This window comes from Amphiprion ocellaris, chromosome 13, assembly GCF_022539595.1.
Source record: "Amphiprion ocellaris isolate individual 3 ecotype Okinawa chromosome 13, ASM2253959v1, whole genome shotgun sequence".
In the NCBI taxonomy this organism is placed as follows: domain Eukaryota; kingdom Metazoa; phylum Chordata; class Actinopteri; family Pomacentridae; genus Amphiprion; species Amphiprion ocellaris.
Genome location: NC_072778.1, coordinates 14,184,562 through 14,203,171, shown reverse-complemented (window position 1 = coordinate 14,203,171; position 18,610 = coordinate 14,184,562). Strand labels below are relative to the sequence as shown.

The 18,610-nt window shown below is 39.5% G+C and overlaps 1 protein-coding gene across 5 annotated transcripts in view; it reads right to left on the bottom strand.

Moving 5' to 3' along the window:
- Positions 1–18,610, bottom strand: part of drp2 (dystrophin related protein 2) — a 182,836-nt gene that overhangs the window by 142,347 nt on the left and 21,879 nt on the right. For 2 of the 5 annotated variants that reach the window (XM_035949728.2, XM_035949729.2), the window contains exon 1: positions 7,180–8,543. The exons of 1 other annotated variant lie outside the window; for it this stretch is intronic. In XM_035949728.2, the coding sequence (XP_035805621.2) occupies positions 7,180–7,476 (297 nt within the window). In that variant the 5' untranslated portion in view covers positions 7,477–8,543. Of the gene's footprint in view, positions 1–7,179; positions 8,547–18,610 lie in introns of those variants that run through there. 2 more of the 5 variants (XM_055016641.1, XM_023273741.3) reach the window with 2 other exon arrangements.

The window sequence follows — 18,610 nt, the reverse complement described above, 5'->3', positions numbered from 1 at the left end:
GCTCATTAGCTGGGGCTTCTGGTGCCATAACGTGCTGAAAGGGGTAAAGTAGGGGGGAGAAAGCCAGAAAATTCAAGGCGACATTTTTAGTCATCACAGCTACAGCATCTGATGAATTAGCTGACACCGCAGGCACTCCTTGTAACCCTGTAGAGAACATCTTGATTCTTTATAGGGAAAATGGGATGAAGGCCAAGGATACATCATTTTAATCGCAAAGTACCATTTTTAGCTGGAGTGGCAACCAAAGACAGAGCATCAGCCAGCTTTCTTTGATAGAGCAGTCAAGGTTCATAAATTTTTTGATGGAGAGAAGGTTGACTTGGTCTGGAACAAGACTTTAGAGGAGAAAAAAAAAACTTGTCAAAGCTGTCTGTGGCAGGGCAAAAAAAAAAGAAATATGGTATCAAAAGTCCAGTGCACAACCCTCCAAAATAATAAAAGATCACACTTGAACAAATACTCCTGTCAAGACAGAGGACAGCCAGAGATATCAGACACCTTATCTGGTCACCATCTGGTCCCCAGTAGATTTAATGTGTTGTTTAGTCAACCAGAGGGAAATTATGAAACATGACAACATATTGGCTAACACACATCACAGCAGCATTCACAGTAAATTCTGATTGCTTTTCATTTGCTATCATTACTTTTTGTTTACTGTTTGTCTCGTTGCCACTTCTTTCACGGCGGTGTATTAATGTCAAGAACCTACACATAGCATTGTTATATAATCATCTGGCAATTGTGCGATGCAAGAAACAGAGGCAAGTGCTGATCATTATGAAGTAACACTTTGCAAAATGTGTTAAAAATTATGGAAGCAAAGTGAGAAAGGACTGTTAAACCAGTGAATATTGGGGTTTGCAGCTATTTTGCATTTCCTCTCTGAGGCGGTAATCCATTTACTGACTTCAGTCTTCGGATTTTTGTTTTGTTATGGAGCATTTGCACAAAAATGTCACCAGAGGAGGTTTGTACAGTACACGAATTCTTGGATTTAATTTCTCCACTCCTGCTATGAGGTGATGATACATTTTTTAAAATCAGGTTTATTTAGCCTAACTCTGGACCGTGAAATGATGAATGAATGAATAATGTAGAGTGACTGAAGTGAACTCAGCCCTGATAGCTTTAGCTGAGGGCAGAATATTCAGTCAAGTAATTACATTAAGACAACAAGAACATTTTCTTTGCTGTGTGCTCCTGTTACGCCCTGCAGCCATGTGCTGAGTATCTTTTGTTTCTTTTCTCTTCCCTATTCAAGATGTTTGCCAGTTGATCAGTTCTCCTGGAGCAAATCCCAGTGTCACATCCCAGCAGAGCAAATGAGCAAGCTGTAAATTAACTTTAATTTCCTAATGACAAATGCAATTCTACTGCAGCAGGAGTACAGCATTCATATTTGATGAGCCACTATATCTCACTTCAAAGGTCTCAATAAACGAGCAAGCAAGCTTTTTTTATTTTTTTTATTTATTTTTTTTTGTAAATAGGCAACACTGCACTGAGCAGACTGCAGCCCCTCATTGCCTGGCAAATCCCCATTGGCTGCTATTGCTCATTCACAGCTCTGTGAGATGTCAGGGTTTGGCGCTTATGAAAATTGAACTCCAAACTCATCTTCACCCGAGGCTAAAAAAAAATGCTGAACAATGCCTTGTCGTTTTCACACAGCAAAGAGGCTAATCTGTGAAGTGAAGCAGGCATCCACAAACCTAATGTCACATTTTGACGTATTGACCGAGAGAGAAGTGGAAGGTGTGTGTGCGCTACGGTGGCAGATGTGGCGAAGCGATATAAATGAAGTGTGCGTGAGAAAGAGAAATGGATGACGACAGAGAGAAAAGGTGGAATGAGAGAGGGGTCGCCTTTATTAAATTCCACCAACATTTATTCCAAACATTAATTTCATTGCGCTATCAGAGTTGTTTCAGGGTTGAGGAATGAAGGAAGAGCAGGAACAAATTGCTTTCAAGTTATACAGAGCATTCCCTCTGGATGGCACAGACTGGGACACCTCTCCCACTAATTAAATCCCCCCTGTTGTAATTAAAAGCATAAGATGTAATTAGAACATTTAGTTTCATTTAAAAACACTTGAATTTCCCCCCTCCTAGATGCCACAGTTTAATTATACTCAGCGTATCGTGGAGTTCTGACAGGAACAGAGTCGCTATAGAGATGACCATGGCTGAGCTGTGCTTGGAAATCCTTCAGAGTAGTGAGCTTTTACACAGCAAACCGAGCACACTCACATGCACAAAGAAAGAAAAACCGCTATGCAAACAAGCCCAGGCGAAAAACTACCTCCGTATCGTTTTGTGCTGTAGATACTTGCAAATATGCAAACACACGTATAAACTGCCACAAGCTCAGGCAGCCAGCGCAGGCACCAAGCACCAACAAACACCAACAAACGAGCTCATTATTCAATCAGGTGTCAGCCGCTTGCACTGATGAAGGCCACAGGAGATGCACTTTTATCACCAGGAGCAGAAGCCACCCCCACTCTTGCCTCTTTCTCCTCGTCTAAACCAAAACTCGCTGCCTCCTTTCTTGCTTCTCGGCAGTCTGGAGCAGCAGATGCTGCCGTAGGCGTCTTCTTCACGGCTTTCCTCTTTGCTGTCTTGATTGCGGCTCTGAAGCCAACACAGCAGAAATCAATGGCTATGTGATGGCCCCCGTCGCACTCATTAGATACCCTTTTCTGATGGAAGAATGGACTGCATTGCTGGTGCTCAATACAGATCAAATTTCCTCAAGCACGAACAGAACAAAGTCACCAGGACGCCTCACACATCCACTCACACACACTTGCTTTCTGACCTGCCCTTCACTGCCCATTAGCTCCAACCTCATGTACAGACTGTAGTTAAGTCTCACTATTCTTGCAGACACCAGTTGTGTGTACATTTAGGATTCGCAGCTGAAAAGCATTTTTACAGAGATTTACTGCTCATATCAGTGATTTACTCTCTGCTCTACGAATCAATAGTTGTAACAGTCAGGCACTGGGAGGTCACAGACATCATGGAGAGGCTTTTTGTGTAATGCAGAGTATACACTGTGATGCTTCAGCGTCTTATGATTCTCCGCATAGACATGGCTTCTTATCATTTGCTGAACACAGAAACAACCAAACAACTCCTTCCATAAAAACTCACCACTGTTTTTTCTTTATAACAGACACCAACATCTCAGTCCTGAGTCCCAAAGATCACTGTATCTGATCCCTTCATCCTTAGTTAAAGCAAAGAAATTAAAGCAAATGCATAAACCATTTTCAATTAAAATCTACTGATTTAATCAAAGAGCAAATCTAAGTTTATCTTAATGAACCTCATAAAGAGAAGAACTTCTCACTTTTTACAAACATCAAATAAAATATGCTAATTACTGTTTCTGACTATTGTAAAGCTGATGTGATGTTTTTTATGACAATATATCCATCTGTAGTTACCAGGAAGCACAAAACCCAGCAGATTGTGGTTAAAGAAGCTTTCAGTGCTTTGCTGTTGAAGCTGCTGTGCGTCGACTTTTATGCAATGACTGTATATTTTGAACAGTTTTGATGACAAGCTTTTATCTGTAGGGGGAAAAATGGCAATCCCATTTTTTAAAAACTGGTTTAGGCTGCCTGCCACACTCTCTTATTTTGATATTACAATGCCAAATAAAAAAACAAATGAATAAAAAAATACATTTTTAGTCCAATAAAATGTCAGTTTGCTGACAGGGCAGTGTTAGCTGGACAGTAAACAATTTTTTGCAAAAGGTTACAATAATGTGATTACCATTTTCAGCAATGTGAGGGACTGCAATCCAAAATGAAGTAAATATGTGACAACCACATGACAGCTTTAGATTCTGTCAGCTTGTCTGCCTCCTTAGTAGGAGTCCATCTCCTGTTTTCTATGTATATATTTTGGAGAAGACCAATCATTTTGCTGGTAATAACAGCAAAATACTTTATTCTAACATGAATGTGGATCAATCACGGATACTGAGCTCACTTTAAATAGACAAATTCTGAAGCTATTCATCATTTTCAAATGTATTAAAATCATATTGGTTAATGAGGTGAGGTAAGTCACACCATTGTGAAAGACAGTTTGTACCTTGTTAACATGTCCATGTGTTGCCTTTTATATGTGGAGGACACTCCATGGACAAAATCAGTTGTCAACACCATGGATAAACTTTTCCCCCTTGAGACTAGAGTGTACCAATGGCGGTCTCAAAAACAAGGATTCTGAGTTCTGTTTATATGTAATAAACCAAAAGAAACAACCATCTCAGCTTGTGGACTGAGACTTCTCTATCATTATTTTTCTTTGGAATAGTTCAGACATGAATAACAGAATTACTTCCATATTACAATTAGTGTTTGAGTAGAGCTGTATGTGAGCTGGTGTGCTCGAGCTGCAGCAAATAGCAGAGGGGCAGAAGCTGGGACTTAATAGTTGTGCACATTCTAAAGGCAGCGTATAGAGATACATCTAAGCAATTTTAAGGTAGGGAGGGTTTGTTTTTATTTGAAATATGTAACTTTAATACACAGAGATGAGTTTTTAGAGGTTTAATCAATGACTGAAGACTTTAACACTACAGTACAACCTTCACAGTGTGCCCCTTTAATATTTAATAGACACAACCTTCTGCCTTTCCCCACATTTTAGGAACACTGCTCTTTCGCACTCCATGTGGTGGTCACTCTGCTTTCCAGGGTGGCCATCAGAAACAAGTATAAACACAAGAACTTCACGACAGCTGAAAATTGTGTTTTTGTTTGCCTCTATAGGTGTAACTTCTCGTTTAGCAATAGTGTGCGGCTCACAAGTGCAAAAGACCACTTCAGAAAAAGCATGACTTAAATTTCTTCACAGAATCAACCGGTCATCTTGATTTAAGTTTCACTGACACTGAGGACACGTGTCATATTGCTACTTCATGATGTCAGTGGTTGGCTTCATCAGGAAAAGGGGAAAAACTGTGATTGCCAAACAGTTTCCAAAATATTCCTCAGTAATCATTCTTTAATTGTAATGATTTGGGTTGGAAATATCACAACAGCTGGGATGGTGTGCATCAAAGCACTGCGGTGGATCATTCACACTTACTACAGAATAAATCAGGAGCCATTAAGAGGTAATATAGATGAGAGAATCTGTTTTAGAAGAACTTCATCTCCACATCCACAGTCAGCTCCCAGCACATGTCTCAGGTTCATTCAAATAAACGTCAGGCCTCCACACAGCCTGTCACAACAACTCTGCCCTCTTTGCTGCAAGCTGAACACTTTTGTTACCTCACGCCCGCATATGAACTGACTGAAGAGTGAGGCCATTTCACTTGTGATCCACCGCTGTCTCCATGTTTGTGGCACCGAACCACTTTCACAGCATTTAGTGGCTATTCATAAAACACGCATCTCATTCTGTCTAACGTCTGCATCCACATATTGCCTTTCAAATTATATAAGATGCAAACTGACAAACAGGGTGAAAAAGGCACAGCAGTGCTTTGAGCTAAATGCTGATATCAGCATGCCAAGATTCAAACATAATTTAATGTGCTAGCATGCTACCATTAGCTTATTAACAGAAACACAACATACATTTGAGGCTGTGGAGAATGTCGTTAGTTTTGCAGCTGTGAAAAAGTCTGTTAAGGTAAAATCAGTGCTGCAACTGCAAAAATCTGATCAACTGACTGTTCACCCATCTGTTTGATGTTAAGATATTACAATGGAAAAGCAAAAATTTTTGATGTGCTGATGTTGCTACATTAAAATTCAGAGCACCACTAAAGTCATCAGTTTTCTCCAGACAAAATTAAACAGCATGATTATGGCAATACATTGTGATGTTTCAACCTGGACCATACAGATGAACTAACTCTCCATGACATCACAGATAGGTTGACTGAAGAGCAGTTCTAAAGGTGAGAGTCAGTGTGAGAAATCAGCTACAGACACCAGAACCAATTTTCGTACCAGGCTGGAAAGTTGTTGTTCATCTTACCATGGAGGTTTTCTGGAGATTGGAAATACTCATTTGTCATTCAGCCTCAAGTGGCTACTCGAGAAACTGCAATTTCTCCACCCTGGAGGTTGCCACTTGGTCTAGACCAATTCATGTGTTGCACATCCATGTGCACAGGCAGATAAACAGACACGACTCTGTTCATACTACAGTAGCACAACGCTGGTCTGTGTAGATCAGGGCTACTCAACTTACCGTTGCTCATGGGCCACATAGAAAAATATCTCTGTTTGTGTGGGCCGCAACCTAAAAGTACTAATATAATATGACTGAATTATGTAAAAGACATTTAAATAATCAAGGTAATATTCAATAACAAAATATTTTAAATGCACTACAATAGAAAGACAATATCATTAGGCTTTTGTAAAAGTAAAATAAGATTTTGTTGAAAATATATTATACTTGGCCTTATAGATCTATTTGTGGCTGTTTTCTGCATTTCCAGTAAAAGCAAATAGGCCAAATGCCATGACATTAAAAAATTGTCATATATATCAAATTACAAAATGGGGCTTTATTCACAAAATATGAACAAAATACATACTTACTGCATAGTAGCACTTTTTTGTAACAAACAAAAGTACTGTTTTTAAAATATTTTTCAAGCAATGCTTGAACATCAAAAAACTAAGTAGGCTTTATTCCAAAAAAAGAAAATAAATTAAGAGATTGCTTATAAAAATTAATTGGCCTACTACTCCAAAAAATAAAGTAAAAATTAAATCTTGCACATCACAAAAAAGTTCATCTGTGGCCAAAAACCAACCATTGTAAAACATACAAACATAGCTCTTTAGGTGACCTATTTTTTTGAGCAATGATGTATTACCAAATGAAATTAAAAAAAACATAGATGTGCATTATTCACAGAAAGTGTGCATCAATAGGCAGCCCTGACAGAAGAGGTCAAAGCTAAAACAATTACACTCAGTTGAAATCAGGACATTGTATCACATTTCTTAGCATGGACAAGCAAAGTCAAATTCACAGGATTTAAAATAAGAAAAAAAAACTTTGTGAAGTGTCTCAGTAACAAAATAGTGGCAGTGTAGATGTTGCCACTGGCAAGTTCACCCAAATACTGAACACAGATAGCAGGTTTAAATGAGACACTGTGCAACTGACTGACCTGTGAACGTAGGTTTGGGAAGTGTGTGAAGTCATTGTCACCATGGTCTTGATAAAGAAAGAGTTTCTCCATGAAAGCAGAAACATCATTCACCAAGGCAGGCAGCAATTTGTTGTTTCCCTGGAGCTTCAAATTTAGGGAGTTCAGGTGCTTGGTTGTGTCGACCAGAAAAGCCGCTTCCAGTGCAAACTTCTCATCGTTGACATGATACAGATCAGCATGCTTTCTCTGCGCAATGAAGGCTCGAATCACCAGCAGTAAATCCACAAACTTCTCCAGTACAATGCTTCTGCTCATCCATCGCACTGCGGCGTGCAGCGTCAGGTCTTCATATTGAGTGTGTCATATTCTTCTACTAAGGTGCGGAACTGTCTGTGGCCTCTAATGTAGTTAACAACTTTCACCACCTTACCCATCGTTGTTTTCACTTCACCACCTGTGAGTCTGCAGCAGAGCTGTTCTTGGTGAAGAATACAATGGTAGGCAAAAAAAAAAAAAAAAAAGTCGGGAAATGCGTCTTTTCTCATTAATGCAACAAGTCCTCTTTCTTTTCCAACCATCGACGGTGCACCATCAGTAGTAACTGACACCAGTTTCCCCAAATCAATCTCTGTCCCTGGTCCCCGGAAAAAGTCAGTGATTGTCAAACAAATGTCCTCTCCTCTTGTTTGGCCAGTCAGTGGCAAAACAGCAAACATTTCCTCCATGAATGTGTCACCATTAAAAAAACGAGCCCATATCATAAGTTGCGCTGTATCCGACACATCAGTGGACTCGTCTATGGCCAGGCTGAAGAGCTGCGTTTTCTGAAGATCGTCGATCAATTTTATGAACAAATCATCTGAAATGTTTTCCACACGTCTGCTGAGGGTTGAATCTGAAAGCTGTAGTTTGGATATCTGTCGGGTGATCTCAGCTTTGTTTTTAAACTCGGCAAAAAGGGACTCACTGCAGTCCAAAAAACACTTTTTATCAGCTGTCCCTCAGTGAAAGACCGCCGACTCCTTGATACAGTCCACGCTACTTTGAATGATGCCTCCGTGATTCTGTCACTTTCTTTACAGCTGAATGTCAAAACAGTTTGTTGACCACAAAGATTTCCAATGAGACTGCATATTCTGTCTTTTCTTATATTACTGCCTGGTGGAAAGTCAACTTTGAAGTCTTTTTGACAGCTGTCATGGTGGCGCTGCAGATTCGTTCGTTTTGGAATATACTGTTTCTGGCAAAGAAGGCACACTGGCTTGTTATTTACCTCCACAAAAGCAAGTTCTTCCTCCCATGACTGTTGAAATGTCCTGTGTTCATCACATAACTTGCGTTTAACTTCACCGGCGGCAGCCATGAACTCCACTTCGATTAGTCTTCTTTTGAGCCTTTTTTTGGCGGTTAGCAAACAACCTTTTGCTGCATTACCGCCACCAACTGGTACAGTCCCACAATTGCAACACTTACCTGCCTGTTGTCAGCAGGTCAAACATATTTAAGATAAGATAAAGATAAGATAAAGTTCTTTATTTCTCCCCACTCCAGGGGAAATTTACATTGTTACAGCAGTTTTATTTACAATATATACAAGGGTGGCAAAATTTTTAACAGAAAAAATAAAAATAAAAATAAAGTTTAAAAGTGCAAAGATGTGCAGTGCAAGAATGTCTGTGCAAATTTTATGGTTTGGGGTGGTAATGATATAGTCCAGTTTATGTTAACATCAGCCAGTGATGCTGATGTTGTAAAGTCTTATAGCAGATGGGATGAAGGACCTGCGATAGCGATAGCGCTCTTTCTTGCAGGGTGGGTGTCAGCATATCAGAAACTTTTTGTCCTCATTAAAAGTAGAAAAAAACATATTTACTGCTTACAGTAAGCCGTGGGCCGCACCATTACAGCGTGCGGGCCGCATGCTTGAGTGGCGCAGGTGTAGACGGTTATATTGTCCCTCGTCGAACACAGAAAAACATACAAAGTAATTTTTACAGAATATACCAGTTGTACAGACTAGGTTGTCGTACTGTGTCAGTACATATTCCTGAGGTGTGTTGAGCACAGTGGGCGGACACAGCACAGGATATCTGGAGAATTTAGATCTTCCCACTGTGTCTGAGCTCCGTCGATGGAAAGCACGTACAAATTAAAGCAACTCCAAAGTCTGGCAGCAACTACTTCCATTACAACTCTTTAAATGATGAATTATAAATGTGTCGATGGCAGAGCAGGTTCTCATACAATCTGTCCTCATACCAAATGTTTGTTTTAAGCACAGCTTGTTTTCTTGGGACATGCGTAGCTGGCACACTTGTAGTGCGGACAGTCCACACGAACCCTTGTGGATATGGGTAGATAATGAAATTTACATGGCGCGTACCTTTGTGGACATGTACATACAATTTTTACAATTTCATTTAGCAGATGTTTTTATCCAAAGGGCCATACATCTGTGAGTAGATACAACACAAGCGAGGATCTAGTCAGGAGACAACAACTTGGATAAGAGCCATTGAACAATGTATGTGGATGTGGAAACCATTAATTACCATTAGTCTTATTAGAAACCTCCCCTACGGGTGCCAGTATACTCCATCAGAAGTGCTTGTCATGTGGTCAAAGGTTATCTGACCATTTCTATTGCACACACACATACATTGCATTGTGAGAGCTTCACCCAGCAATGTCTGTAACTTTCTGAAAATGACAATCCAGCATTCACTACTACTCCATACAGAGACAGGTCAGATGCAGAGGTGAGAAGGTATTTGAAAACCTTCTTTTGTCGATCTTCACACAACCATTTCTTTCACTTTTTGTGTGAACAAGTGGGAGCAACACTGTAATCATCTTCCAGGGGAGGCAGCCTGAAAGTACACAATGTTGTCCCCCTTTATGGTCTTGTCCTACTCTCAAGTGTGGGTGTATAAAACAAACACACTAAGTCGATCAGCAAACTAGCTGACCAAATTATCTCTTTGTGATTGTACCTGTGCCTTGATACATGTTGTGTTGTCTCTAAGCTAAGAGCTCTGACATTTATCTCCTTCATTCCCACTCCTGGCCCTCTCTGGGTGTCTTGTATGGATGTTAAGACTTAATATAGATAAGCTACGACACTCACAGGTTTAACAGTCACACGAGTGCAGCACGGAGCCCGACAGGCTCACAGAAACACGAGAAGGTGTTTGTGTGAGTGTGCGTGCATGTGCACACACTATACATACTACTACTACTAAGCGAGCATTTATGCGTGTGTTCATGTGTTAAGTTTGAATGTGTGTGTTTGTGTCTCATGAATATCTACGCAGGTCAAAAACTGTCCGAAGGAGCCGTGGAGAGTAAGTTATGGTGTGATGTCAGGTCCAATTAGCCAGCCTTGCCTAAGGCTCATTACTCACGGACCGTTGGGGAGGAGAAAACAGGGAGAAGAGGAGAGGGGGAAATGAAAAGGCCACATGGGGAGCATTCACCACCATCTGAGCTTCATCTCCACCGCTTTCTCACTAGGAGCGCGACAAGACTTTGATAAGGGCACACGCAGCCCTACTCAAGACCTCATATCACCCTCCCCCTGTTCCTTTATGCCTCCCCACGCTCCACACCTCCCTCCCAACACACAGCTGCCTCTTCAAGCAATAACAAGGAGACTCGGCAAGGGGAAAAAAAAAAGTGTGGGTTGAAATAAAGTAGATAGGATCTTAGGATTAAATAGAAATGGTTTAGACTCTGCAGTTACCGTGGAAACATATTTATATCCATGTTTAGGCTGATTGGAAGCACCTCACCTAAAATGATCAAAATATGATTAGAAACAAAGATGCACGCTAAGGAATTTTCTAGATGAGGGCCAGTAGGTAGTAAAGTTAATTCAGTAAAAGGCACTGCACGACACTCAATCACATCAGTGGTAAACGCCTAAGATGATTATTAGTAGTGAACACACAATATGGCTGATTGTTGAGAGGTTAAGTACAATGTTCAATAATCAGCCCCAGGAACAGACTGTTCTCATTCAATTATATCCACCAAAACAGAGACCTGTTCTTAAAACAATGAATAAAACAAGCCAAGGAACAAAAGAAGTGTGCCTAGTAAAGTGAAAACCAGGTTAAAATTAAGATGTGTTGTACTTGTGAGTTAAAATCACAAATACTGCAGCCCAGAGCTGTGGCTGCTATTGTATATACCAGGAATACAAATACCTAAAATAACACTTTCCCTCTGACAGTTTTCATTTCATTTGATGCCCAAGTCTTGCCCATTGGGTCAAGCAGTTCATTTAATCATCCATTCTCGACTCTGCTCCACCTCATCCACACGGCGTTGAACAGACTCTTTACTCTGCACTCAAAGCTGCCAAAAATCTTCAGACTCCCTCCGTTTTAGCAACCCTTGACGTATCAGTTATGTACAAGCATAAGATCATAAAACCCACCTCTCCGGGTCAACATTTAGAGTTTAAAGGCTGTGTATGGTACAAAGGAAAATACAGGTTATGATGTGATACATGAACACATCAACAGGATGGGATGTGCCAGACACCTCTAAAAGAAAATTAATTTGTGCCTTCAAGACAGGAGATGACCTTTACATTTTATAAGAGTCTATGATGGCAATAATGCTGCCCTCGCCATTTGTGGCTGTCAGACAGAGGTGTGCATGGAAGGTGATGAGTGTGTCTGTGCATGGAAAGTGTTCAGGAGTGTATCGCATGAAACAAGATGAAAATTGCAGCTGATTATGAAAGATGATAACAGGAAATCAATCAGAAAACATAATTAGTTATCAGTGTTCGTGATTAAAATAACTGATGAAAGTGACATTAAATTAGCGTGGGCAGGACAAGTGATCTCTTGCCATTCTTCCATTTTCGTGTCAGTTCTCTTTTCCAGGGATGTAGTGGTAAAAGGGGAAACAGAGCAGCTAAAGCACCCTCTAATCCTGCATTGCCCCAATTGCCCAAAGGTCAGCTGGGAAAACTGATAACTAACAGTAATAACTGTGGATAATGAGACCTGATAAGGTCATAATCTGCCTGTAATGTGATAAAAATGTGGCATGAATAACAAAATGTGTTTTGTGAATATTGTAGCAAATTACTACATTTTATTCTAAATATTACAGGATGGGTTTAGAAGCAGATTTTCTGTATTAAAAATGTTAATACTTAACATACATACATTGTAATGATAAATTAAAATCAGATTATTTAATCTAATGCTTGCTATTCACTCACAATGTCTGTAACCTGTTCTTCTATAAAACATGCCTTCCCATAATCGAAAGGCAGAAACATGAAGATATTGGAAAATCTAGTTGAACTTATGAATATAAATACCGCATACAGGTCTAACTGTTATAACAATGTATTGACTATTGTATCAGAAAAGTCAAATCAACTGTCTCTTTTCATCTGGGAAGCCGCAACAGCTCCTGTACTTTGAACTCCATTCAGGTATTTACAATATAAAGCATAAGCATCGCAACACTGTAGAGCAAACTGATTTGATCCAGGAAGAAAACTACAGTTTCTGGCTTTAGAGGATATCAAATGTTATGCAAATGCAAAGCTAAAGGGACAGTATCATCTACAAACAGGAGATATGACGCCTGTGTGTCACCATTTAAACACTCTTAAGATCTTAAGACCGGTATCTTGATATTCTGACCATAAACATGGGACATCCCTATAGGATAATTGTCTTGCTTTAAGATTCTGCAGTCAGAACCAGTGGATGTCACTAGAACACAACCATTTGGACCAGAAACAAATAGCCACATTCATTAATTTACCACCAGAAAGGTTGTCTACATGGACGCCAACAAAAACAATCCACTAATGACCATTACGCTAGCATATTAAAATAACAAAATCTCCTTAAAGGGTTGTTGTCAACTTGTGTAACGCTATCTTCATTTCATTCATCGCTTTGTTCCAGTTGCATCTGTTCCGTTCTATGTGTGGCTGTTTCTATACATAGTCAAGCTAACCAGTGGATGACCAGGTCTACTCCAGTCTATGCATGAGCAGAAACCATGTATTTTTATTTAAAGATGGACGAAACACTGCGTGACCTTATCTATACAATTTCTTGAAGAGAACATTAACACTCAGTGTGGCAGGCCATGCAAATGTCTCTGGTCAGTGGACTGTCCTGTGATGGGACCCACCTGTGTCTCAAAGCAGCCACACCCTTTCTTATGCATAACATGAAGTCTTAATACAAGCCCTAATATGTGTGGCCAATTGAAGAACTGCAACCTCCATTTTTCAGCCACAAATATTGCCGCCTTGTGGAACCAGACACACCAAGACCAGAGCAGAACAGACATGAGTGAAGAAGAAGCAGCAAAACAGCAACAGGAACTCTCACAATCATTTCATTTCTCACTGAAATGAAACGAGTGCACAGACAGAAATTGGATAAATAACATAAATAAAATACTCTTTTTAATACTGTTTTTAAATTCTTCAGTGTCTGGGAAATGGGCTGAATGCTCCAGTGTGCACTTTACTTTTATAATGCAGTGTGGGAAGTCAGTCTCAGTCTGCTTATAAACACAGGGAGGGTCAACAATTTCAAAGGGAGGGACTCACATGCAGTAACGTGCACGTGCAACCAGACCTGCTGCCAAATCCAAGAATTTGAGTTCATTATCTGCTGAAGACGGCATTACTCCACTTTGTCTTTACATAGCAGATAGTTGTTTGCTCCTTTATTAAAGCTAAAGTTCAAAGTCTCTCACATTGCACCTTTAAACAAGCTTATTTTAATGCTGAGAACGCAAAAATTAGTCGAGACTAGCTGGAAAGACTGTTTTGCAACAGCAGTCTTAACACTTTACACTGCCACATGGCGTCCTACAGACTGCTAACAGATCACTCAGATTACCAATGTTTCATGACCCGTGACAGCCTGGAAGAGGGAGGAAAAAGTCTGGTCAGCTGTTCTACATTAAACTATGAAGTAAGCATTATTCTATCAGAATCTCAATTTAAAAAGTTGCCAGGAGTCCAGCACTTTCCAGCCCTGTTGTATGGGCTGTCCAAGAGAGACTGGACAGGGTGATTCCAGTCAATGTCCTTTTCACAAGCTTGTGTTTATTTACCACTTTGCATGCACTGTTCTTTATTTTAGATGCCTATAGCATCTGTTGCTTTTAATATCATCTCACCTGGAATTTATTCTTTATTTCCTATATTATGAACACTGCAGTTATTTATACTGACAAGCAGATAAAAGTCCATATTCAACACAAAATATTTGAGAGCTTGAGTAGTCATCCTCCTCATGTCAATACTGACGCATCACTTCTAGCCTTCAGTGGACTGAATAGCTCTTTACAAGCCAAACAATTCTCAAACTGTGCCACAAAACTCTGGTTTTACTTTGACTAGGCCCTTTCAAAGCATGGAATTTGTTATAGACTTTACTGCACTGCAAAACCCCAGGTTTCTCACATTTTGAACTGGGTTGGTGTTCATGCCATGCTCATCTTATTCAACCATTTCTATGGAACTATAATGCACCAATAATAAAGAATTACTGGAGTTTGCTTCTTTTTCCAACAACTTTCTGCTGAGTGTTGCGACCACTTCTCTCAGTTATACTTTGATAAATTAAGTCTTGGGACAACGAGTACAGCTCGATATGGGGCCTCATTCAGTTATAAAAACTGCTCTTCGTGAATATCTGCCAACTACAGCCTTATTCTTCATTTTCTGCATTCATTCTAACAACATCCATTCATCAGACATTGAAATATGGATCCAAATATTTTTCATAATAATGGAAAGTGGCATTGTGTTTTTCAGCTGTTCTCTGAAGTGGAGCACTAATCCAAATGTAATTAGAAGTATATAAATATGTGAGTGTGTGTGTTGAGTGTAATAATAACTAATATCTGTAGCAGTGCAACTCATTTTGCCTTCACCTCCTGGACGTCCTCATTTTAAACACTATCCTTCACCTGGACCGCCTTGGGCTCCCCATGATGCAGATGAGTTCCCTCACGCCAGCACTCGCATGCATACACTCCCAACTGCCTCTTAGCCTAACGAGACACGACACATGCAGTCCCACATGCAGGAAGCAACACTCGCTCATCTCCTGAGCAGCATAATTCCAGGATTGTCCCTCGGTCTTTTCTTCTTTGTATCCTTTTCTTCTTTCTTCTGTTTCCACAGATGATGCACACTCGGGCGCAAACTATCCCTCACTCAAATGATGAGAATAAAAAGACCTCAGCCTGTTTCTTTGAATTTCCCCTCAGGTCCATATTAAAGAGTGAAACGAGCCTCGCCAAATCTCCTGTGTGTTGAATAAGAGCATGAAAGAGCACAGGAATAAGGACTGCCAGTCTGAATCCCAGAGATAAGTTTTGATGTTGAGGCCGTATCTATGGAAGACGCAATCAGACTCTGGAGTACGCAGCGAAGGCGAGGCTGGCATTCAGAATAATGGCATCCAAGATAGCTGCAGATAAACAGTCAGATGCTGCTGGGGTCACTGTCTTTCTACCTCAGCACCTGCTTCAAATTGTCACCTATCCATCCATCTTTCTGCATCACAGCAGCACTCAGCTGATTAAACATTGTTGGTTGATCTATGCAGCAATAGAAAGTTGGTGTCTTTCATTTGTCAGGCTCATTTACATATAGACTGAGCTCTAGGAACAAATGACTCTATGAAGTGCTCTATTTGTTCCTCCTGTTAGACACCGAGTTGAGGCCAAATACTTTATCTTAACCAGTAACTGATCTCAGCAGGTTGCACCTTCACGTGACAGAAAAAAATCCCGTTTGACCCGATCAGGGCTGATTGTGTCAATATTCAATGTTTCCTCAGAGTTCATGTGGGTTCACATGTAACACGAGGCAGTAAAGCTGCAACACTTAATCGATTAGTTGTCAACTATTAAAATAAATTATTTATTCAAACAATTCTGACAACCTAATAATCAGCTTAAGCAATGTTCTAATGGGAAAAAAAAATACAAATTCTCTGATTTTAGCTTCTTAAATGAGAATAATTCTGCTCTGTTTTACTTTTCTATGACAGTAAACGTAAAATATTTAGTTAGTGGACAAAACAAGTCATTCGAGGACGTCACCTGGAACTTTGGGAAACACTGATCACCTTTTTTCACCATTTTCTGATATTTTACAGACCAAACAACTAATCAATAAATTTAGAAAACAACTGACAGATTAAGCAACAATGAAAACAATCACTGGTTGCAACCCTATGAGGCAGGAACTTATACAGCACATTTTATCATCCAAAGTACTTTACAGAAGACAGGAAGACTAGAAGACAGAATAAATGATACAACATTAACTAAACAGCAGAAAAAGTCAAAGAGAAAGAAAGTTTGAAGAAGTTAGAGAAAAGAATCTACAGTCTAAAACCAGACTTTAATTAAAGGCAAAAAGGTTACTGAGGAGAACTGAGGTAGGTGTCAAATCTTCCAGAAGTTTGCTAGAGATCTGTGCAGCGTCGTGGCTAAAAGCAGCTTCTTCATGTCTGTATTTGATTGTGAGAACAATCATTAGATCATGTGTCAGTGTGTTGATGTACAGAGGAGGATCATAACTGTATTTTTGTCATCAACCATTAGCAACTTACAAATAAGAAATAGTATTTTAAAAGTGATTTTCTGACATGTGAAGAAGTTATGCTTTGTTTTGCACTTTTCTAAATGAGCTGTAATTGTCAGCATCATTTGCAGCTCATTTATGACACAAATTAAACCTGTCAAACACAAAGGAATGGGCTATTTTTTGTCTTATACAGCTGCGTCTCATTATTTGCAGCTTTCTTTCTCTTTGCATTGTTTTAGGCATAGCTGCTACAGAACAGTTTGACATTTTTGAAATGTACTTATTTTCCTTCTTGTATAGAGTCAGGTGAGAGGATCAATACCACATATTTGTCTGTCAAGCATCAAGGTAGAGCCAAGAGGTGCTCAGCTGGTAACACTAAGCAGCAGACAGACATTTATTAAATGCATATATCACACTACAGTGTTGGTTTACGCAGCTATATGCAGGGTTTTTCCTGCACTGAGGAACCGCTGGCACCCTCCCAAAGAGGTTTTATCCATTCCCAAAGGAACACCACCAGCGCCAAAATGATAAGAACTGAGGCTGATATAGCCGTTCAATTTTTAACCAGTTTTGTTTTTTGGGGTTTCATTTATTCAAGCATAATAGACACTTTTTTTGTTTATCAAATGGTCAGAAATAACAAGGAAATCCGGAGAATAGTCAAATAAGGAAAATAAGATTCATTGCTTTAACTTTACTGCACTGGTCATGATTGTTTATTCACTCCCAAAGGCCCATTCTGAGGCAGTAACAACCCTGTGTATCCAGACTTACAGTGTTTATGAAAGAGCTTATCATACTATAAAATAGCACGCTAATGTTCATATGATACTTATAAATGCTAAACAGGGGGAGCTAAAGTTAGGGCCTCCAGCAGAGCAAAGTGAATCATTCCTATTACTCATGACAAGGTAATACATCCAGTATATCAGTCCCTTAAAAACAGCACAGAATTGACTAACACCATATTGAAGTCCAAGTAAAGCATTTTTTAAAAAGTGTTCTGAGTTTTTCAAATCACATTTAACTGTTATTAGCCAATGGCATAACATTTTATTTCCTAATTGTGAAAAAAAAAAATTGGCAGTGTTCTGTGTCTTCATCTTTATCTTTTACACCAGCAGCAAATGAATCGTACTAATCATGCTGACAGAGTGAAATCAGACTGTAGATGCTGGACTGGTTTTTTTTATCACTTTGAGACTGAGTTAGCTGCTACAATAAACTAACCACATAGGGGAGCCTACACTCATGGATGTACATGTACTGCTGAAGAAAGCACCAGATGTCCGTGAGACTGGAGAATCAAGAGGATAAAGACCGAGAGGGAGACATTCAGTTCGGCCCCATTCACCAGTAACAGCAGATTATCTGTGAATCCCAGGGATGAAAGCCTGTAAAACTACTTGGTGTAAAATGGTCACTGCAGAGGCAGGTGGTGATGCTCAGATCTGAGGAATTTTAAATAAGAAAACTGAGCTATTCTGCTAATTCTAGCATTGCAATTGCTAAGCTATTAACCCTCCTGTTGTCTTCATTTACGGGCACCAAAAAATATTGTTTTTGTGTCTGAAAAAAATCCAGAAATTCAGCAAAAAAAATTCCGCATATTTCAGAAAATTTGCAAAACCTCCAGGAAGAAAATTCCAATAATTCTTTAAAAGTTTCCCTTAACAGTTTGATTTTTTTTTTTTTTAAATACCCCACATTTGGCAAGAAAATTCTTGTAAATATTTTCAAAAAATGAGTAAAAATCTTCAAAAAAAATCCTAAAAATATCTAAAGTGATTACATGTATATCAGTAAAACTTCTAATATTTACTTTAAGAACAT